The 23,016-nt window shown below is 43.2% G+C and overlaps 1 protein-coding gene across 1 annotated transcript in view; it reads right to left on the bottom strand.

The window, feature by feature from the left end:
* Positions 1 to 23,016, bottom strand: part of LOC134392233 (dynein axonemal heavy chain 11-like) — a 232,744-nt gene that overhangs the window by 125,491 nt on the left and 84,237 nt on the right. The window contains exons 34-35 of the mRNA XM_063116377.1: positions 7,291 to 7,495; positions 4,758 to 4,923 (exon numbers count right to left, since the gene is read on the bottom strand). Of these exons, the coding sequence (XP_062972447.1) occupies positions 4,758 to 4,923; positions 7,291 to 7,495 (371 nt within the window). The remainder of the gene's footprint in view (positions 1 to 4,757; positions 4,924 to 7,290; positions 7,496 to 23,016) is intronic.

Raw genomic sequence — 23,016 nt, 5'->3', positions numbered from 1 at the left:
AAATTCTCCACCCTATTTGTGGGCAGAGAAATTTCACTGAATTTCTCCAGAGGAAGAAGAAATTCTCCAACAACTTCTCTCACAGGTCAGTGTCACCATTGGCAAGGGTCGTAGAACAACATCTTCTTTTTTTTCCTATGGGTTCTTTGGTTTTTTTCCTGCTCTACCACTGCAAAGGGCAATAGCATGGCCTGTGTTGGCAGCCTTGCCCCCATTCTGCACCCCCCCATATACCTAGCATCATATACCTAGGGCATGGCAGGGGGTGGGAAAGGGAATGCAGCCACCACAAAAAAATCATAGTGAAGAAAATTTGGAGAAAATTCTGCAAAGCATCCTTTTATTTCTAGGGGGTAAGAAAAGAAAAACTCTTGATTTTTTTCTGAGAAACATGTATTCTGAGAAATTTTGGCTCAGCTCCATCATCATCATCATCATCATCATCAGTATCTTTATTATTATTTATTACATTTCGATAGTGCCCCATAGCTAAAGCACTCTGGGTAGGGGTGAGCAAACTCTTCTGAGATTCAGCTTGGCCTGGACAGTGCTCAGCAGTCGCCTGTCCTGTGCTGAAATTAAATTGCACACTTCCCTCTCCTGGTCAATGGCGGCTGACATTGATGCAAGGGGGGGAACTGCACAATTTTGGGAGCCACACTCCCCCCCCCCAGCTGGGCCAATGGTGGCCTTAAAGGAGCATCCCCGCCTTTACCCTTTAAGGCCACCATTGGTGCAGGGAGTGGGGGAAGGAAGTGTGCAATTTACGGAGACTCCCGAAACTGCACAATTCCTCTTGCTCTCCTTTATTGTTGCATCAATGCTGGAGGGGGAAGTGCGCAATTTTGGCTTGCGTGCAGGTGGCCGCCGAGCACATGCTGGGGCCTTGTGAGCACTCAGATGGGGCCGGTGGGGGGGGGACACTCATGCTGAGAGTGCCCAATTGGGCCTGGACACAGGATGGGGGTCTGCCGGACTCCCAAACCCAGTTGGGCCCTAGAGGCATCCCTATCTCTGGAATAGTTTACGTGGTTCAGCACCATTACTAGAGTCTTCCAAATGTTGATAATAATAATAATAATAATAATAATAATAATAATAATAATAATAATAATAATAATTCTTACCGCCTCTCCATTTTGATCGAGGCGGGGAACAACAATAAGCGATAAAATACATAAAACTGATTTAAAATATAATATACATTGTTAAAAACATCCTAAAAACATTCTAAAAACATCTTAAAATTACACTGGATAGGCCTGCCGGAAGAGATCAATCTTAGCTTTCTTAAATGCTGATAGACTGTTAAGTTGATGAGTCTCCTCCGGCAGGCCATTCCACAGTCTGGGAGCAGCAGAAGAGAAGGTCCTCTGGGTAACAGTTGTTAATCTAGTTTTTGCTAGCTGAAGGAGATTTTTCCCAGAGGACCTGAGTGTGCGGGGCGGATTGTACGGGAGAAGGCGATCCCGCAGGTAGCCTGGACTCAGACCACGCAGGGCTTTAAAGGTAATAACCAACACTTTATACTTCGCTTGGAAACTGATTGGCAGCCAGTGAAGAGATTTTAAAACTGGTGTACATTTCTGAGGGGTGATTGTGGACACATCATATCTCTAATGCAGATATGATGATGGCAACACCGCTCCTTCCCTGAAAGCCCTGTAGCAAGTGTGAGGGGGGGAAAGAGTTGCATCCAGCTCCAGGGGAAGGGTGGAGCTAACACCGTGCCAAAATCTGTCCTCCCAATTTCCTGAAAGTTTTCTCCCTCTTGAAAGAGGCTTCCATTTTTCTGCCTCATTCTCCAGGCATCTTATAATTCATTTTGAATGTGTGTTGGTGGTGATTTTTTATGGTGAGGTGTTTGAGGGCATTGCCTGTATTTTTCTTTCTATTTCACAGCTCACCATTGCTCTGCAGTTTCCCTGGCTGCTTGCATTTCCTGATCTGAAAAGGCCCCATGGGAGGAATCAATTCATGATGTCTTCCCCTGGGTGGATTTGAATTTCTTTTTGAAAGCAATTTCTTTTCTATCAAATGGAATGAGAATGGTCGAAATTTTCATGTGAGTAATTTTCAGCACAGCATTAATTTAAATTTACCACATGAGCGGGAGGTTGCTATTTCACTCATGTCCTATTGTGGGTGTCCTATAGGCATCTGTTTCGCCACTGTGCAAACAACAGAATACTGGCCTAGACAGGCGTTTGGTCTGATCCAGAAGCCCTCTTCTGACATCTGCTATGGTCTCTCCCCATCTACTCCATGCAAATGATGCCTTGCAGCACCACTGCAACTGAAAAAACGCTTGCAGGACTACCTTACAAAGGATAAACTCTCAAAAACTGCCCCCTCCCCAAAATCCTAAACTCTACTCCAGGTACACCCACAGTCTGAAGCATGGTCAGGACAGGAGCATGAGAATGAAAGATGGAAACTTTTCTTTTATGGTCCCCAGAATTTGGTGTACCCTGTTGAGGGAAGTCTGCCTGGCTTAACTTTGCTCACCTGCTAACACTTTGTAACATTCTACATTTAGATACAAATAAAAAGATAAATTAAAAAATAGCTCAACTGTGGCATCAGAACTTGGCAGCAGTTACATGTGAAATGGATCTAGGTGTTCTGTCCCCAAGCTACATGCTGCTTTGAAGATGTGCTTCCGTCCTTCCTTTAAAGTAAGCACAGGAACTCCAATCTAGATTGGGAGCCTAGTGTGGAGTAGGGGGCTTTAATCCTCCCCCCCTCCCATCTGTGGTCCCAATACAGATCAGGGGGCCTTCACCTGTAATTTCCATTGCCAAAATGTGATCCATTAAAATAAATGCATCTCTTTTTGAAAATGAAATTACACTTGCAGGCCCCCCGATCTGGACTGAGAGCACAGCAGGGAGCAAAGGGTAACCCCTCCCTCCATGCTAGGGGGGCAATCTGGATCAGGGTCCCTGTGCTTACTTTACAAAAGAAAGAAAGGCATCACTGCTAACTACATCTTCTAAATAACATGTAGCTTGACCCTTAGCTGAATACAACATGAACAGGAGCCAACAGCTGCTTAAAAAAGCGAACAGCTGCTTTAAAAAAGCTAAGACAATCTTAGGCTACATGAATGGAAGCATAAAATCCAGATCGCAAAAATAATAAGCTGTATTTACGCATTATTCATGGGAAAGGCCTTACCACAAGAAAGGAGGAGCAGGACTGCAATGTCCTTTCCAACTTCTGTAATTCTCTTTATTTTTAGCTTCATTTTTTTATTCTTTTACTGTATTTTCACAAGATTATTGTTTAGTTGCCCTGAATGTTTATGATAGAAGATGGGGTATAAATTCTGTTCATTCTTACATGTAGAAATCTAGTCGGGCGCGTGTTGTATTCATGGTCAGATGTTAAATGCAGCATCTTGCGTTCTTCCTCACTCTCTTCTTTTGGTCTAGAACAGTGGTCTTCAACTGGTGGGTCACAACCCTAAAGTGGGTCATGGGATCAGTCTAGGTGGGTTGCAGGAAAGTTGTTGCTGCCATGTTGGGCAATTGTGAAATTGTTAAAGTGGCTCCCATGTTGCAGGTTGGGAGTCCAAGGTGGGTCTCAGGTCTGGACCAGTTGAAGACCACTGTTCTAGAAGACACTGTGCAGCAGACCTGGTTTTAAGAAAACTGTATAAAAGTATTCATAAAACCAAAACACAGGTAGAGCTTGAATCCTGCAATTGAGATCAGTAATTAAGGTCCAATATACAACGCATAATAGGCCTTGGATAATCATGTGAGATAACAATAAATATCCACAACACCACCCGGTGCCAACGTTCCTATCTTTTTGACACCAAGTTAAGACTTTCCTCTAGACCCAGGCATTTGACAACTGACAATGGGGCATTTATGTCACTTGTTTTATTAGGTCCTGGTATCTTATTGTAACTGTTTTTAGCTGTTTTGAATTGGGGTTTTTTAAATGCTGAATGTCAATAATTTTATGTCACGTTTTGTATTATCTTGTATTTGCAGGTTGTAATTTTTTGTGAATCACCAGAGAGCTCTGGCTATTAGGAAGTATAGAAAATAAATGAATGAAATAAAATAAAATATTGTTATGTTAAGAACATAAGAGCTGGATCAGAATGATGTCCATCTAGCCTAGCATTCTGTTCATACAGTGGCTAATCAGCTGCCCATGGGAAACCCACAAGCAAGAGATGAAAGCAACAGCACACTCCTGCCCATGTTCTCCAGCAACTGGTATTCATGAGCCACTGATACCGGAGGTAGCATGTAGCCATCAGGACCAGCAGCCATTGGTGGCTTTCTCCTCCAAAAAGAGGGGAATTGTCCAATCCCCTTTTAAAGCCATCTAAATTGCATCATTGCATCGTGTGGAAGTGAGTTCCATAGTTTAGCTATGCGCTGTGTGAAGAAGTACTTCCTTTGATCTGTCCTTTCCTTTATCCATCCTTATGCTCTTTCATTGATAGTGATTGCTTATATTCCAGACACCTAAAAGCGCAAATATAAACACTTTCCTAGCACTAAGTAAACAAAATATGGGTTTATAATCATAAATACATACCGTGCTATTTACTTTATTCATCAGTTCATATTCATAGTTGTTAAATTAGCAATATTAATTCGGTGGTCTAATCCGAATCTGCATTCAAAATTGTTAATAACCCAAACTCAGAGTAGACCACCTAATTTACAAACAAAGGCTATTTCCAAAAAATGCACATACAACTTCAAAACTTTAAAAGAAAAGTTTACCAATGGCTGTAGTCGAGGTGCTGTCTAATTAGAGTATGAGGCTGGACAGTTCCGTAGGCATCGACCTCGGGCATATTAAGATCATCAATGAAGTAAATTAATTTTTTCATGCCCGGAGGAGCATAATTTCTGCCAGCTTTCTTTTCCAAGGATCTTTCAAGAACACCTGCCAAGAGGATACAAGATGCATGAGAACGATCACTGAGGTTCCGCTGTAAGAAAAGGCATGCGTGTCAAATAAAGTAGAGTATTATAATCACATAGAAGTTATTTATTTATGCTTCCACATGAGTAGGTGAAGCCTCTAAGGGGCTAAACATTCAAAAGTACTTTATGAAATTTATTCCAAGTGACAGACCAGCAGATTTTAAGACTGGTGCCATGCCTAATGGGTACATCTTATACAACAGGGGCAAAGTGAAAATTAAGTTTTCTTTCAAACTTGGTTTGGGACTTGAGGCCTGACTTTTCAACCTGCTGTGGCTTCCAAACAACCTTCAGTCTCTAAGACAGGGGTGGGCAAGTTGTGGTCCTCCAGATGTTTTTGGCCTTCTACTCCCAACGTCCCTCCCCATTGGCTATGCTAACTAGGGCTGATAGGCCAAAACACTTGGAGGGCCATAAGTTGCCCAGCCCTGCTTTAAGGAAACATCTCCCTCAAAGGCCCTGCTGCATCTCCTTCTGAAGTGAAGTGGACTGTGGGATGCTTGTGGCACCCTGACCTGGAACACATTCCATAGAGAGGCTCACCTGCCACCAACTTGGGTGTCATTCAGGACAATGACATGATATTTTTATTTGCTTTTGCCTTTGGTCTGTTGTTGTTCTTATTAAAATGGGCTTTGACTTCTCTATTATTTTATTGCTCCATTGTTCCAGTACCTTGTTTTATTTTATTATTGGGAGGCATGTGGCTGGAATGAGGAGGGTCCATAGCCCAGTGATAGAGCCCAGGCTTTGCATGCAGAAGTCCCCATGCTCAATGCCTGGCATTTCCAGCTACAAGGATCAGGTGACAAGTGAAGAGAAAGACTTCAGCCTGAGACCTGGGAAAGCCATTGACCATCAGAATTGTGTGCTTTAAAAATGTATATCTTCATCTACTTTGTGAAGACTTTTCCTTTGCAAAGTGAGGTGTGTGACTTGGATCTGACATCATTCAAGCCAATGTCCACTTGAACAAAAGGACTTCTGCTCATGCAATTGGAGTTTGCCATCCTCTCCTCTTCCCTGCAGCGCCATGTGCATACTCTACATCTGTTCCAGATGGTCCCTCCAGAGCAGATTGAGGGCAGCTCAGGGGGCTGAAGAGGGGTGAGGAAATGTCTTCTACTGCTGGAGGAATGACACCACTGGATCCAACCCTACACTCCTAAATAAATAAATAATATAGCAGGAATATTGTTAGAAAAGCACATCACAAGTCATACAGGCTTGAATCCAGACCTAGTGATGTTTACGGTAGACTCATTGGGCCTATTCAGACAGCACACTAAGCCATGGTTAGGCAGCTAACCTTTTTGCAGCAAATGGTTAATGAGCATGTTTAAGCCATGGTTATGTGGCCACCATGGCTAGAAATAGTTCACATGACACCCTAAGTCATGGTTCGCAGGACATGCTAAGTCATAGTGTTTACCTCAAAATGCTTAACTACCGTGTCTTAGCGTGTTGTCTGAATAGGGTCATTGAAATCAATCAGTTCCTGCATTGAGCAGGGGGTTGCACTCGATGGCCTTGTAGGCACCTTCCAATTCTGCTATTCTATGATACTGTGATTCTATGAGTTTAAGTTCGTGATGAATAATATAATTCCAATTGATTTCAGTGAGTTTCCTCTTAGTATGACTAGATGAGTGTTTTATAGCATGCGCCTTACTGAGCACTCATGGATATTCGCAGGTCTTAGTCACTACGCCATCTGCCTCCCGTGCATCTCCCGCTTCTTCTGATCATTTGGCTGGCTCAAAAAAAGACCCAGTAAAATCCCATTTTTTCCCCTCTAGCGAAACATGCCGCCATTTCCTGCTGTGTGTAGGAAAAGCAGCTCAAAAAACCCGCCTGCTAAATGGGCCACGTGGTCTTTGTTTGCTTCCTCTTGCTACTACCTCCTCCTCCATCTGAAGAAAGAGGAAGTGCTCATCCCTGTTGTGGGACAGAAGCACAATTCAAAGCAACGAGAAGGAAATGCGATTCCCCACCCCCACCCCCGTCTGAAGAAGCTCATACCCATAAGGTACATATAAATAGGTTTAGTAGTTGTATTTCATCCATCCACAAAATAGATCTTGTTGATAACTCTAGTATGCCACCAAGTCCTGAAGCTGTGGGGGGCAAATGGCAAATGATGATTAATCCCTCCCCGCATTTTGTTCCAGGTGTTTGTTTTGTTCTTTCGGTCAAATGGCGTGTTGCAATTTTTGTACCTAATTCACAAGTTTGTGTCAATTTGGAATGGCTTTTCAATATTGAAAGTGCACTGGTGTAAAGGTTGAGTATTAAAGGAGATGGTAAAATGGTGGTAACTACATACGCTGAAGCATAGCAGATGTTGTATAATAATTGAAGGGGACCTTGGCCACCATATACTCTTCTGATAGCTTGGCAAACTTGTCAGATAAAAGGACCGTTTTTCCAACTCCAGCATTTCCCACCAGCATAATTGGCTGACCCTTCTCCAAAAGCAAATCCACAAAATATCTCAAGCAAATGGTTTCGGATGTATGAATCAAGATTGTCTGCTCCCGTAGACAAGGCACAGAGAAATATGCATTTTAGAGACAAGGAAAAAGATATATGTTACGCAGTTAAGAGTGTTCTTCCACAATGTAAATCAATGTAATTGTTTTTATACTTCAATTTAGGTGACAGAAAAGTGAATTTATACATTAAGATTAAACAAGTGGAAATATATAACGGTTACTCAGACTTGATACTTGTCATAATCTTAATTTTGTAATAACAATGAATGATTTTTGACACCGCAAAGATCAGAAGCTAAATAGCTGTTTTAGCAAGATTACATTATATAGCATTTGTAACTCAATGTGGTGGAATACTGCATTTTGCTGTCACTTAAAATACAGTGAAATGTAATATGAGAATTATTGCAATGTCTATATTCACATTTTCAAATATAAATGACATGCTATAAACATAAGTCATAGTGCTACCATATGATTATGCTGAAATAATATAACATGGACATAAATGAAGAGAAATGATGTCAAATTGCCTTTGCCAATAAGTTGGACTGAAAATTCTATCCATGGAGATCAGAATTAAAATTGGGAAACTGAGTAAATATGGCAGCAATAGTTTTATCCACAGAAACAGCCCAATTTCTTTTGAAAATGAAATTGCAGATATACTTTAATATTTATCACCCCAGGCAGTTCATTCACACTGCAGAAAATAGGCATATCAATGGCAGAAATGAAGTATGAAGTCAGCTTGTATAGGAGATAATACTAGAATCTGGTGAGGTGGTGAGGGGCAGGGGGGGTGGGGAGATAGCTCTCTCTACAAGGTTCCAAATGAAATATAAAGTATAGGTCCATAATGGAGTGTCATTTTTACAAGCCCGCAAAGAACCTGAGGAGGCAGATAGAAAAATGTGCATTCTTGAAGTGAAATATGCCGCTTGCATATCAAATTCATCTCAAAGCTTCAAGTGTTTTTCAGTTGTTTCTGGACGTATGTGTGAATGCACTTCTGTTGCCGTTGCGAGAGGAAGCATGCACTCTACCAAAGGAAGTCTAATAATCAGATGAGGGCTATAATTAATAGTGTTTCTGGGTGCAGTTTCCACTTTGGTGATTAATTGATACTGTGTAGTCTTGGGTAAGTTAATTAACTTATCTGTGCTTAGTTTAGCCAACTGGAAAATGGACATATTATTACTTAATTGTGTTGCAGGAATGCAGTTGAGAATTTGATTAAGGTTAGAGCTTCGGAACACTCAGTCACTAGTCCCACTTAAGGGCAAAATATTTTATTGTGACACGTGCATTTGGATATAGCCTTTGGATACAGTTGTACTGGTTACAGTGAAATAAAAGGTGGATTTTATGCCACCATTTGTTTACTTCAAATATTGATTTGTCCAAGAACTCTGAATGTGGGAGAACGTTTCTATTACATAAGAAGGTGAATAAATGCCCATTCCTAGCTGAAGATTAGTACAAAACAGAAAGGGTCCAATTCCTGTCTGTTGCCATGACCGGAAACTCATTCTGTCCCTTGAACCAAAGCAGCAGCAGCTTTGAGTACAACTGCAAAAACCTTATGTAAGAAGTTCGTGGAGCATATATCCAGTTGTGCATGCCTTTTGCTTTGCATAGGATGCTGCTGAAACTATTTCAACATAAGGCTAGGGATGAGGGAGAAATTGGTTTAATTCTAATTTTAATGTAAGCGTACCTAATTTTGTACTTTTGAACCAACACATGAACTGAAACTCACTTATTCTTTGAAACTGCTTTTTTTTTTGAATTTGCAATAAAGTTCTCCATTTTTTAATGCATACCAAAACGTGAATATTAGGTGAAACTGCATACAAAGTCTTCATATTCATGTAAATTATATTTAAAATGCATTATATTAGAGAAATTGCTTGCAAATAAATGTGAATATTGGGCAGATTGCATACAAAAATGCATGCATTGGAAAAAAATGTACACAAACATGTGTACAAATTTTCATACAAACTTTTTCTTTCTTTCAAAAAAAAAAAAACCCTGAGATCTAAATGTTCAGAATGAACCAAACTTAAGATGGGAACAATGGGAAACTGAGAAAAACTGAAATTGACAGATTCGTCCATCAGACATAATCCCTTAACTATAGCATAATAGCTATAATAGGAAATAGGGAACAGCTGCCCTGCTTTATTTAAACCTGGACTAGTAAGAGGTCTGGAACAATTCCCCGAAATGAAAAGATATTCTAAGAACTAGAAAATGATTGCTCTCTTCAACATTTCCTAAAAATGAAAAGAAGAGATGCAGGCATTTAAAATGATGATGGTGACGTCTCAAAACTTACTTTCTCTTGGAGATTTATATTATTATTAACATTTCTATAATGTCATTAATTATTGAAAAGCAAGGACCTGATATATGAAGTATTTGTGGAATTTCCATCTGTTTCTGGGTGCTATGACGCCCACCCCCTTTTTCAAGCATGTAAAAGAGGAGGTCCTACTCATGTATAGGTTACTCCATTTTTAGCTTTGCATTGCTGGCTGACTCTTCAGCGACCCCTCCCCCCACCAGCCCCAAACTCCAGTTGGAAGCTGCTTCAAGTTAGTGAAGGGGAAACAAAACAGCCAGAGCCCAATGTTGTGTATCATCTGGGCTTTGTTTGGTCTTTCACTAGAGTACTAACTGCTATAGGCAGATATTATGTCTTGGCCAAATGGTCACTGCTGAACATTTTGGAGGACATGGTGAGGGAAGGTGATAAAAGGTTCCTTGACACCACCCAATGCCTCTTCCATGCTGATTACCAGCCCCAATCTATGACTGTTTTGGAACCATTTGTTCCTTCAAAAGAAGCCTTTGTTTCCTAGGAACCAAAGACATAGCCAATCAAATTTGGCCATGTGGAGATGTCAACGAAGATAAAGATGTCTATTTACTCTGAATTAGATTTGCTTACCTTCATTTATTCCTAGGAAAAAGAAGGTCTACTTTGTACAAACAATGGTCATCCCTGTCCTGCACCCATCTCCCCTCTTTTCCTTTGTTTTGCATATTATTTTGGTGGATGGAAAGTCTGGATTATTTTTCCCAAGCGGATTTAATGTGCCCTTAAACCTCTGTGTATTGCTGCCCTTTCGCTTTTTCCTTTGTTGGGTGTGTGTGCTTTGAATGGATTCTTGCTGATGAAAGGGGTGGACGGGGCGGTTCTCCTCCTCCAGCATGCCTTGTCAAACAAATGGACTTATGCTTAGGCCATAGCTAGACCTAAGGTTTATCTCTGGATCGTCCAGGGGTCAAACCTGTTAATCTAGGTGACACACAGGGAATCCAGTGCTCAGGCAGGGGCGAACCCTGGATGATCCCAGGATAAACCTTAGGTGTAGCTGTGGCCTGTCAGTTGAATGGACTTTTTACTGCCCCACCCTCATTGCCCGCATAAAAGGAGCCCAGCCAATGAAATGTTAAATCAGTAAATCACTAATCATCAAAGCCAGAGTGAGGGCGGAAGGAGCCCACATCCCTGAGGACCCCAGTAGATCTCTATTTTTATGAACTGGAGATGCATAGCTGTGCATTATCAAAGTAAAGGAAAACAGATCCTCCACAAATACAAAGAGGTGGAATTTCGCATTGGTGGAGTATCAGGAGAATAGTTGGGGGTTGGTTGGAATTTTTTTAAAAATCCTAAAATCAAGGCATGAACAGATCTGTTTCAAACTTGGCATAGCTAAAACCTTCCTCACTGTGCCAAGTTTCATCTCTTTATCTTTAAAACTTACGCAGATGTAAGCATTTTGGTTAGCTTCAGATGTCAATATCAAAAGCTACCCTCACCCCACTCAGCCTCTTCCAAATTTGGAGATGTTCAATTAAGAAACACACACACACAGCATTGATGTCTGAAAAACTGTCGGATAATTTCAGAGACATTACAAGCTCCAATTGGGTGCAGTAATTGCGCAGTTTCAGGCTGCAATATTATTGCATTTGCCCAGAAATAAAGTCATATAAAATTAACTGCAGGGGGAAGGAGAACTTAGGGGCGGGACAGGAGATTTCTTCAGCATAGTAGTGATACTGGTGAAAAGATACATGAGCTGAAATAGCACAACAACACACAAACATGAAAGTGCCCAGTGCTAGACTCGCTAAGGAAACTGAAGGGGGGAAGTAGGTGTGATGAAGCTCTTCTACTCATTTCCAGTTGCTTTAAGAACCACTAGTAAAGGCAAAGGGGCAGGAAGTGTGAACCACAAACTCATTATTGATTTCACTTAGGTAGAATTCCAGGGATGGATTAATGAAGTAACAGGTCCTTGAAATACGTTGCCTGCTTCTCTTTTCATCACAATTCCCATGATCACTCCCATTACTTATAATACACAATAAAAAATATATTAAAGATGGATTAAAAAAAAGAGTTTAACAAGCCCTGTCTATGCTAGTGTTGCCATGTTTTCCTCTTTATTTTGTGTAAAGAAGGAAAGACCTACAGCTTCAGCTGGGTTTCTTTCCAATTAGTCTTTTAACCAACAGAGTTGCATTGCCAAACACAGCATCAAATAACAACCTAGAAGATAATGCAGAGCCCAGAGCAACATTTACTGGCAAGGGCCTCCAAAACAGTTCCACAAACAATGTAGATAACCCACAGGATTTATCAGCAGTCCAAATGAAAACATTGGCAAACTCATGGTACTTTACAACAAAAATATATAGAAGATATATTCTCAGGTCCTTGGATCTCTCCACCACCCAGTGAGAGCCTTTGGTACAGAGAAGGAATAGTCTAATGAAGATAGCCTCTGGGATGATTCTGAAGGTGACAAGCACGAGGGTTCTTTTGACATGGAACTGTAAAAATGTACGTAATCCATTTGGGGCCCATGTGATAAAGCAAGCTGTCAATCAGCATAAATAGGTAAATAAATAAATAAGACTGCAGTCCCATATATCCATTTACTTGGGAATACATCCCACTGAGCTCAGTAGGGCTTCCTTCTAAGTAAGCATGCATAGGATTGCACTGAAAACAATAAATAAGATGTCTCTGTAAAAGAGTAAGGGTATTAATATTCATGCCATCTAGAATCCGACTCCCAATAGCAATTTGCCATAAAATCCTAATGGCTCCTAGAAAAGCAACCGAAAGCAGCAGTGAAATGGCCAACCCACTGCCAGCAGGGTAATGATAATCAGACATTTGCAAGTCAGCCACCAAACAACGCACTCAAAGTTCCCCAGAATGTTTCAATATTGCAATGAAAAGCTCCAATTGTAGTTCAAATACGTCTTCACTACGAGTGCACTGGATCATTTACCTTAACAATGTGAACGTGCTCTCATTATCATGTTCAACTTGATTAGTGTATAGTCTAACATTTAAAAGTGCACTTCAAATGGAAGAATGTATGAATGCATGATTGGTTCCTAATAAATCGAGCCACCTCCTAATGAACTGTGAGGGATCTAGAAGGGACTGGTGGATAGACGGAGGGAAGAGGGTCGGTTTTCCCCCATATAGTTTTCCATGTGTTATGTCCTTTATTTTCGAATATATTACTAGGCTGTTTTATACTGTTGTTTTATACTTGAATTGTCTTCATTCTGTAAACCGCCCAGAGAGCTTCGGCTATTGGGCGGTATAGAAATGCAATAAATAAATAAATAAATATTAAAGAACAAAACAGTTGAAAGATTGAAATATTAAGAATTTTGGGGAAGGGTATGCATGAAAAAGATGAGCATCACAAATCTGGCTGATTTGCTTAATGTGATTATGGGGCCGTCCAGGTGATACGTATCTTTGTAAGAAGAGAATCCACACCATCTCTGCCCATGTTCATTCAATGGAGGCCCTCCACCATTTAGTTAAATATTCAGAGTGCAGATTAAAGCAACCCATTTGTGGGATCAACTGCCAGAGGGGCAGTTTAGTGAGCCTGCTATAGGAAAAGCAATAAGAGATTCTTGTGGAACCTGAAGACTTAACAGATTTCTCATGGCCCAAACTCTTATGGACTAGAATCCTTAAGACCCTTTGTGTCACAACACATTTCCCCTAATTCTACGAGTATGGAAGGACAAACTAACTTAAGCTTTACTTGGAATGAAGGGTGAGCTGTTCCCTCTGCACAGCTCAAAATGCATTCTTGGGACTGGATACAGTTTAGGGTGGCCATGGGGCCTACTTTACAGAGGACAGTCCTCTATTTGAAGGGCTTTCCAGTCCAAGTCCAGTTTAAAGGCAGAGAACCATAATAATATGAGAGAGCCTTGCAGGGGCCATGAAGTTGGCCAGCAGACTGAGCAGGCATACAAATCACCTGGGGCTTGTCTAGACAGGTGCTTTCCGCCATAGCTTCAGAGTGGCAGCAGGTGATCTACATGACTTAGCTGCCACTGTGAAGCAATCCAGGGGCAAAGACCCAAAGTTCCACTCTTAAAAAGTTAGGCACTTAACCGGACTTTTTTTAGCTTCTCTGCGCCTCTGTGGAACCTTGTTAAAAAAAAATTAAAAAAAAATTAAAGGGGGTGGATATTCTGTAAGGGAGGAAACACCCTGTTCCTCCCCCCTTGTTCTCCTCCTCCCCCCCATTTATCTGTAAATGCGACCCTTCACATTTACAGCTTTAAAAAAAAGTGGGGCGGGGAGAGGAAAAAAAGAACTAAACTTGGAAGAGGGGTAGCAGATGCCAATATATATATACAAAAAAACCCAAACCTTGGAAAATGGGCACGGATGCTCCCAGGCGCCCCTGAACTGCTGTGTGTGTGCTTGGGTGGGCAGGCTCGCCAACGCCTACAGGAAAGCTCACAACTGTGCTCCTTCCACTGTAGATAGTTGGAAGGAGCACCAATGCAGTGGCACGATGCCTCACGCTCCCCTGCGCTGCAGACCCAACGTCGTCAAGACGAGAGCCTGGCCACACTCTTCCCCCACTATGGGGAGATGGACTGTATTTCTATCATAATAAACCTTTCTAAATTTGCACCTGTACGTATAAAATAGCATGTTCAATTTCTGTGAAACCCTGTGCTCTCTTTTGTCCTCTTTTTTCAGCCGCCATAACATAGGCCTTAGCTAGACCTACCTTCTATCCCACGACGGAGGAGGGAAGATCTCGCGTTGTGATTAACGTGAGATCCTTCCTCCATTTACATGTAAGGCGTGACGACCTCAGGAGGAGAGGTGTCACGCCAGCCATTTCTTAAAAAAGAAGACGGAGCGCACAAACAGTCGTGTGCAAAGGTAATTTTTTTAAAAAATGTGAAATTAATTTCCCTGCTCCCTCCACCCTACCCCCAATGGGCGCAGCGCTCCTGAGGAACACTGTGCCCCGTGCACGGCTCCCAGCTCCGCATGAGTAATTGCGTGGAGCTGGGTCAAGCCACAGCAACGGGCCACACGTTCCGCGGTCTTGGGCTCAGCCTGGGACCCCAGAAAAAGCGGGCCCAAAGTGGAGGGCGAGATCCCAGGGCAAGGGAGGGATCATCAGGGCCGGTGCCAGACTATTGTGAGCCCTAGGCAAGGCGAGCTCTGGGCACGGGCGGGCAGGGGGCTACCTCACGGTGGTGTGTGTGAAGGGGTGTCACTTGCGCTGTCCCAAAGCTTATTAGGGGTGAAGCCCTGCCCCTTATTCTGAGCAGCAGCCCGGGGGTGCACTTCCTCCATGCCTCTTTGAGGGCCGCCCCCCCACACCCCGCCCAGCTCTGGAAGGGCAGCCTGTCTGAGCCTCCTTTGGGGCGCAGCAGCAAGGCCGGGCACGCCGCTTCTGCCCCCGACCATGTGGCTGCTCCTGCACCTCTGCGCACCCTGCGAGCAGGGGCTGCGAACGATCCCTGGCTGGCTGGCTGGCTGGCTGGCTGGCTGGGGGGTATGGCCTCTGCCCCACAGTCCCCGCTTGGTCTCCAGCGGCTGCAGCCCCCAACGGGGAAGGTGGCGCGCAGGGGCTGCTGCTGCTCTGTGGGGGCTGCCTGCCTCTGTGTCCTCCTTGCCTGCCTCCCTGACCCACAGAACCTTCGGCTGTCCCCCAGACCACTCCTTTTCCATCTCCTCCACATTGTCTCCAAGGGTTTTGCAACAAGCAACCCCCCCCCACACACACGAACACCGGGAACGAACGGCGCCTCTTGGGAGCCTATGATGGCAGCTGCAGGAAAAGTCTGGCCAGGCAGGGGAACACGCAAGCCCAGCCCCCGCCCCCCAAAGCCTCCGACTCCAGGAGTGGGGAGAGGGGGCAGTCTGCGCCCCTCTGACGTCTGCACCCTAGGCAGCTGCCTAGTTGGCCTTAATGGTAGCGCCGGCCCTGGGGATCATCCCTCCCTGATCCCAGGATGCCCTGTGCATCATGTGGATGCACAGGGGTGATCGTGGGGATCGCCCAGGGATTTTGCCCAGTGTAGCTAAGACCATAGTCAGGGGACAATGGGGTGAGGCCCCAGGAAGCAAGCTTCTGCCCCAGTTACAGGCTTTGTTGCTCCACTGCTTTTTTGCCAACCTTCCCAATGAGATAACTGGGCTAGCTTGTAATGATGCAAAGAGGACAAAGCCTCTGGCCCCCATTATGGGCTCTGTGGCCCCATCTCTCTCCTCCTGATGCATCCGCTGGGCTTATTCGTAGCGGTGCAATAAGGGCAAAGCAAACAGCAATACTTCAGCAGCAGCTGCACTTGCAGGATGTGCAGCCAGCGCTTTGGATGGTGCGCTGCTACGTCCTACAGTTGTGTCAGTAGGAGAAAGCATTTATTGAAAGCATTATCCACGCATTGTGTAACGACCCTCACTCCAAATAAAGTTTGATGGCACCCCAGTTCTGGAATGAGCTTCCCAGAGAGGCTTGCTCACTCAGTATCTATGTTGTGGGTTTTTCAGCATTATTTTTCCAGGCATTTTAATCTTTCAGTTTCTGTTGGTTTTAAAAACTGCTATTGCGTTTTAAATCTTTACACTGCTTCTGGTTTTATACTTTTAAAAGTTGTATGTTTTATTATGCTGTATTTTAGGGTTTTAATTGTTGTGAACTGCTCAGAGAGCTTCAGCTATTGGGCAGTGTAGAAATGTATTAAATAAATACATAATGCCTTATGTTTGAAGCTTGAATATAACACTCTTCTGCGTTAGTGCTGTCAAATTACCACTCCTGAGGATTTCCTGCCACCCTGCATAGGCTTCTAAATATCATGGGATGTGACTCTAAGATCAAAGCATGTGCATGCGGACACAAGGAAAATGTACAGGGGTGTTGTAGTGGATGTGCTACACACACACACACACACTTTTGAAAAGTTTGTAGCAGCATGCGCTAGGTGCATGCATTTGATAAAACAGCCTGCCCTGGCAGAATTTCTTGTGCTTCACCAAGAGAAATTTCGTGGATACATCTCTGTGTATTCCCTTTCTTTAGATTCCTGCAGTCCATTGGCCCCCTCTCCCTGTCCATCAAAATGACAAGCATTGCAAGGGAGAGTGCACAGAGCAAGTGCTAATGTAAATAATATGTGTCCACTGCCACTTATCATTCCGATTACACCAGCCGCTGATTTCATGATCATGCCTGCAACTGCTTCTTCAACCCACAGATCTGGCTAGCTGTACCGGCTTCCTCCTGACACGCCTCCGAACAATGACAATAACAGTCTTGAGTATCAGTGGACAATAACACCCGGATACCATGCTGGAGTCTATTTCAGCTGCTCTGCTGCAATCAGAAGTTTGTGCCACTGTGACTACTGTGCCATTTTTTAATTTATTGTTTTCACTCGCAGCTATTTCACATTTAAATCTTGCCATTTAAAACATGCTCCCATTGGCATGGCCACGACAGCTGTGTCAGGCAGGGGACCCTGCTCACACCTGAACAGTTTCGGTATAGTGTAGACATGGGCTTCATCTTGACGATGGCGCTTTTGCATTATCCACATGTGAAGTGCAGGGGTTCGCATGCAAAGAGAAGTGCCTGTTGGCATCCCCATTTGTTTTGGGGGTGGGTTTTCCCCCTTTACTTGGATGAGGCACCGTGCCCATGCATGGGGTGCCCACACCTCCTCGCATCCCCATTTTTTTTGGGGGGGTGTCCTTTACTTTGGAGGAGGTGCCATGCCCATGCAAAGGGCATCCCCACCCCCTTGCATTCCCATTTTTTTTGTGCATGGTTTTTTCCCCTTTACTTCAGAGGAGGTGCCAAGCTCGTGCATGGTGCTCCCATGCCACCTTGTATCCCCCTTTTTAAAAATCTTTTGGGGGCTTCTCCCCATGCTGGAGAAGCATGGAGGTGGGCCAGCAGCCATTTGGCTTGCTGGCCCACCCCCTATCCCCTGTCTGGGCAGATGACCACCAATCAGTGTTTGCCATCTGCCCAGACAAGCCTCCACCCCAGCTCCGAAGCAAGGCGACAGATGGCAGATGCTGATGTTGCCTCGCTCCAAGAGAAAAATGTTGTGGTAAATCCCTGACTTTTTCATACTGGAGTTTTGGGGGTTTGTCCCTGGATGGCTCCATGATGACGGCTGTGTCATATAAATGACCTTCGTCAAGCCAAGCCCAGGGAAAACCAAATGTAGGCAATCCATCCACACACGTAGGACAAGTCATATCATTAAATGGACTCTAAATGTGCACACGACTGACTAAGGTCACAGTCTAAAACAAAGCTAAGTCAATTGAAATTAATTGAAACTAGGGTTAAATTGAGGCCCAATTTTCCTCCTGAATTAAGAATCTCTATGTAAGTGCACAAAGATCCTGAAGGGGTTAGCAATCTTCAGAAGGGGCAAACCCTCCACTCTAGCACTATAGTTGAGGGCTGATAGCCAGATGAAGCATGTTGTATAGCCCTTCTGGAATTGTACCACTTCAGACCGGATCTTCATATACAGTACTTTTTGTTAGTTCAGACTTTACTGTGTTGAACCTGAGTAGAACTCTCAGTGCAATCCGGATGTCTGATAAGGCAAGGTCTACAATTGTTCTTGTTCCTGTTCATACTTAGCATGTTCAACACAGTAAAGTCTGAACTAAAGAGGCCAGGGCTAGAGACTTAGGGCACAGGGCCAGTGTGTGCGGCTTCATCCCATTATACACCCATTATACGTGTTCAAGCAAACACCTGAATAGGACTACAATTTCTCTGGTAAGCATATAAACTTTCCCAGATTGATTAAAGATACAATTCAAGTTATGGTAAGTACAAGCACAAGGTATTTGGAAATTTGACAACAGTATCGCTCTTGTAAACTTGGTACAAAGTTGTCACTTCTATGATGCTACCCCACAATAGAGCCTTTAAGAGTTTATCATACATACTTTTCAGAATTAAGTATGATTTAATTTTTATGGGGTCCCATGTTGAAGCTAATGGGTAACAAAGCCCAGTGCAGATTTTTTAATGGTATTTTTTTGTATGCGTGGGGTGGTGGTGGAGATTGGCAGCGCTGACTGTATTCTTCCAAATATACCTGACCTCTGGAAGAACTTGTCCTTAGTGGTGCTCAAATCATGTAGCCTGTTCACTGGAAAAGGGGGTGTTTATCGATCATGTGATCTGATCTTACACATGTAGGTCGACATGTATATTTATTCTTCTGTTCACATGGAGACTGATTGCCCCAAAGGGGTAGTGTGGCAGCAAGTTTCACAATCCATGCATACAAAAGTATCTAAAACAGCCTTCCACAACCTAGTGACTTCCAGCTGTGTTGGACTACAATTCCCATAACCCCCAGCCAACATGGCCAAGGCTGTGGTGATGGGAATAGTATTCTAACACATCTTGAGGACACCAGGTGGAGGAAGGCTGACCTAAAAGAACATCTGTAGAGGGCTTAAATCTTTTGTGCACCTACTAGAGGTTTCTTTTTGTACTCTGTTGGTGATGCCACTCTCCTTTGGATGATCTTAGGCAGGGAACTAACTAACTGTGGCATGAGTAGTTGAGGTTCAGTTGGGTGCTTCATGCTGTCACCATCTACTGACCCCACCCTTGGGTCAAAAGGAAAATACCTAAGGCGAAATGTGCATGGTTTTAGAAAAGGAATTCTTGCAGAGGTGGTGGCTGTTATTGAATAGAAGTGAATAGGTTAACCTTGGGCATGGCTAGACGAGGGGGTGGAGGGCACAGATCTCATGATTTCATTGCCCTCATCTACACATGGCGAGTGATGTCTTGGGAGGAAAAGGATGTCACGCGCCCCATTTTGTGTGCGTGTTTTTTAATCAGAAAAGAGCGCAGGAGCACTCCTGCGCAAATCGTAAGTTTTTTTTTTTTTAAAAAAAAAACCCTCCTGCTCTCCCCACCCCACCCCTGATGGGCGCAGAGCTCCTGAGGAGCTCCGTGCCTCATGCCCGGCTCCTCGCAGTTACTTGCAAGGAGTTGGGACGAAAACGGGACAGCGGGCCACATGTTCTGCAGTCTCAGGATCATCCTGAGACCACGGAAAAATCGGAATTAAACTGTAGGGCGATATCCTGGGCCAAGGGAGGGATAATCCCTCTCTGCTCCCGGGATGCCCTGTGTGTCGTGTGGGCGCACAGGGTCGATCCTGGGACGATCACCGAGATATCGCCCCATCTAGCCATGCCCCTTGTTTATTTCCTCTCCTATTGAAGCTGAGACTTATTTAAAATGTAAAAGTATACATGTACTTCCAAAGAACATACAAAGTATAATGAGGGCACTACAGACTTAAGTCAGTTTTATACCAGTTTAACTGCCATAGATTACCCCAAAGAATGGTTGTGTGGTGAAGCTGCTGAGACTCCTCTATTAGGGATGTCCCTGCCACACAATTATAGTTCCTAGGATTCCCTAGGGAGAGCGAATGAGTATTAAAACAATTAATTTCCAAAGCAGCTTTTCTGAACCTAGCACCCTTCAGAATTGTTGGGCTACAATTTTTGTGAACCGCCCAGAGAGCTTTGTCTATTGGGCAGTATAAAAATGCAATAAATAAATAAATAAATTTCTATCATCCCCAGCCAGCCAGCAAAGCCACAGCTTGTGCAGGCTGGGGATGATGGGAGTTGAAGTCCATTACATAAGGAACATGCCAGGTTGGGAAAGCTTGGTCCACAGTATAGATATGCCCTTTTCAGCACTACCCTTTAGTCTCGATTCAGAGAAAGCTAGCTATGTTATGCTATGAACTGAAACAAACAGACTGTCATGTCTAACTTTACTGCCCCTGTTTCGGGAGAAGGTGTTTCAGGTAATCAATCAGAATCAGATTCAGAACTAGAAGATGCAGCGCCAGACACCAGCCAGCCCGTACCAGTGGGGGAGGAAGCTCTCACAGGTGATTCCTCAGCTGGAAGTCAGCCCCCTCCAGAGCTTATCTCCTCAAGGCCAAATCCTACACATTCAGTGGAAAATGAGTGTGCTTCCGGGGGGGGGGGGGGAGAGTTCCGAGACACTAACTGATGCTAGGATTCGCCGGAAGCTAAAACGCTCAGTGCGTAAAGAAGCCGTGAGAAAGTCGGTTCAATTACACCAGAACCTACCTCTGCACCAGGCACTTTGAAGTTACAGGCATTTGAGAAGTAACTTCTTTCTCTTCTTGAACAGACAATTGTCTTGCTCAGTTTGCATAGTTTTGCCTAGGGGGTCGTTTCTAAGAGGTAGACTCTGTTCAGGTTAAAGAGACATTTGTTGCTTAATAAAAGCTTTGTGGATTACTTAGCAAGCCTCTTCATTTGCCTCCCATTGAAAACACAGGCGTTTCTGAGAGACATGACACAGTCCACCTTTGTCACAACTAACTTAAGGCCTATTAATTTCAAAAGGTCTTAAGCACAACCAACTTTCTTTGGATTAGTGGCCTTGCCTGCATTTATTGGAGCCTCCCCCGCCCTTTATTTTTAAAGCTAAATTAAAAACAATTCTCTTTCTCCCTGTTATAATTCCAGGTATTATTAAAAATAATAATCCTTTTTTTCTGTTATAATAGGATAGAATAAAACAGCATTATATTATGCAAACCAATGAATTCTACTTAAATGTTTTGTGCATTTTCATTACCTCTGCTATAGGGCCAATTCTACAGCTACTCCATTTCAGAACAATGGAAACTATTATTTCGTCTATTCGTTAGCAGAAGTATCCGTAGGATAGGATATTTTCTGCCTTGGTTATTTTCAGCCTTCAAATGTTTGAGGATAGAACGTACATTTGGAATATGGCAAAACGTCATCATTACAATTTCCTAGACTCCAACCAGTCCCTCCGTACCCCCTTCTCTCTTTTCCTCTTCAGTGAGCTTTGCATAAAGCTAACCCAAACCCACACGTATTTCTATAATATCCCAGGAAAAAAAAGAATGACAATGAATAATGTGTTGTAGGTGGAAACTGCCTTGAAGAAACCTAAATTGTAACAGGGAAAAAAAATGACATTTTAGATTTTAAATGTTACACAGTTTTTATAAAGCTTCAGTCAATTTATTTTATTTATTCTAATGAAGAGCATTACAACTGCTTTACTGCACTGAAGCAAGCATCGATCACACCATTAATCACACCTTGTGAATAGTCACAAATCAAGTCCTAACAGCAAGCACTGAATCAGGAGCAATGAAGCATAAACTCCTTCACAATTTATGATCTCTCCAATTGCATCTTTTCAACCATTAAATTGCAAGATACCATAAATTTTTATCTTCTTCACTTCAGTCACATTATTGATTCTGCCTTGTGAAATATAGAATAGCTGTAAATCTAGGCTATTGAATTAAATTTAAAGTCTTGACTTCAGAAAAGAAACCCAACACACTGCCATGGCTGTTAATTTACACAGAGGAACAAATGATAGAAACATTAAAATTTAAATGGACAGCAGGGATTTCCGAGAGCCATCGTTCTGTCAATCCCAGTCCACGTCAACCTTGAGGGTTTTCTTTTAGCCAAATTATAAAATGAAGGAAAACTAATTCGGATAAGATGTGACTCCAGGTAGTAGGGAGACTGTCTTCAACTGGAACAATATCTCACCACAAACATGTAAAAGTAAATTCTGTCCTTGCTTAACTCCACTGATTTCAATCAATTGGCACCTGTTTAGGAACTGTTCTTATAATGTGTGTACAAGTCACACACTCTGTCTAAACCGTCCATTTGGCGACAAGGTCTCTACTGGAGGAAGGAAGAAAAACTGGGAAAAGGTGGGTCCATTTTGTTTCCTTTTTATGCCTGAAGTTCATTGAAAAGGACAGAAATGGCAAAAAAGCATCTACCAGAAATTGCACTCAGAAATAAAAATGTTAGGTATATTGGCATATAGCGTACCACAGTGTTGGATGGTGTGGTGATTTCGAGGGCAATGTTCACACTGTGGATATCTTGTGCTCATATTTTGAAATATACAGCAATTGTCAGATCCAGTGTGGATCAATAGTGCAGGATAAGCCCATAGGCAAACAAAGGGCTCATCTACACCAAGCAGGACATTCCACTATGAAAGCGGTATATAAAAGGCAGGTGCCACACTACTGCTTTCTAGCAGTATTGAAGTGCACTGAAGGATCTACACTACTGCTTTACAGTGGAACAGAAGTGCACTGAC

Source organism: Elgaria multicarinata, chromosome 2, assembly GCF_023053635.1.
Source record: "Elgaria multicarinata webbii isolate HBS135686 ecotype San Diego chromosome 2, rElgMul1.1.pri, whole genome shotgun sequence".
NCBI classification, from domain to species: domain Eukaryota; kingdom Metazoa; phylum Chordata; class Lepidosauria; order Squamata; family Anguidae; genus Elgaria; species Elgaria multicarinata.
Note: the sequence above shows the minus strand (reverse complement) of the source record. Positions and strands in the feature narration are given on the sequence as shown.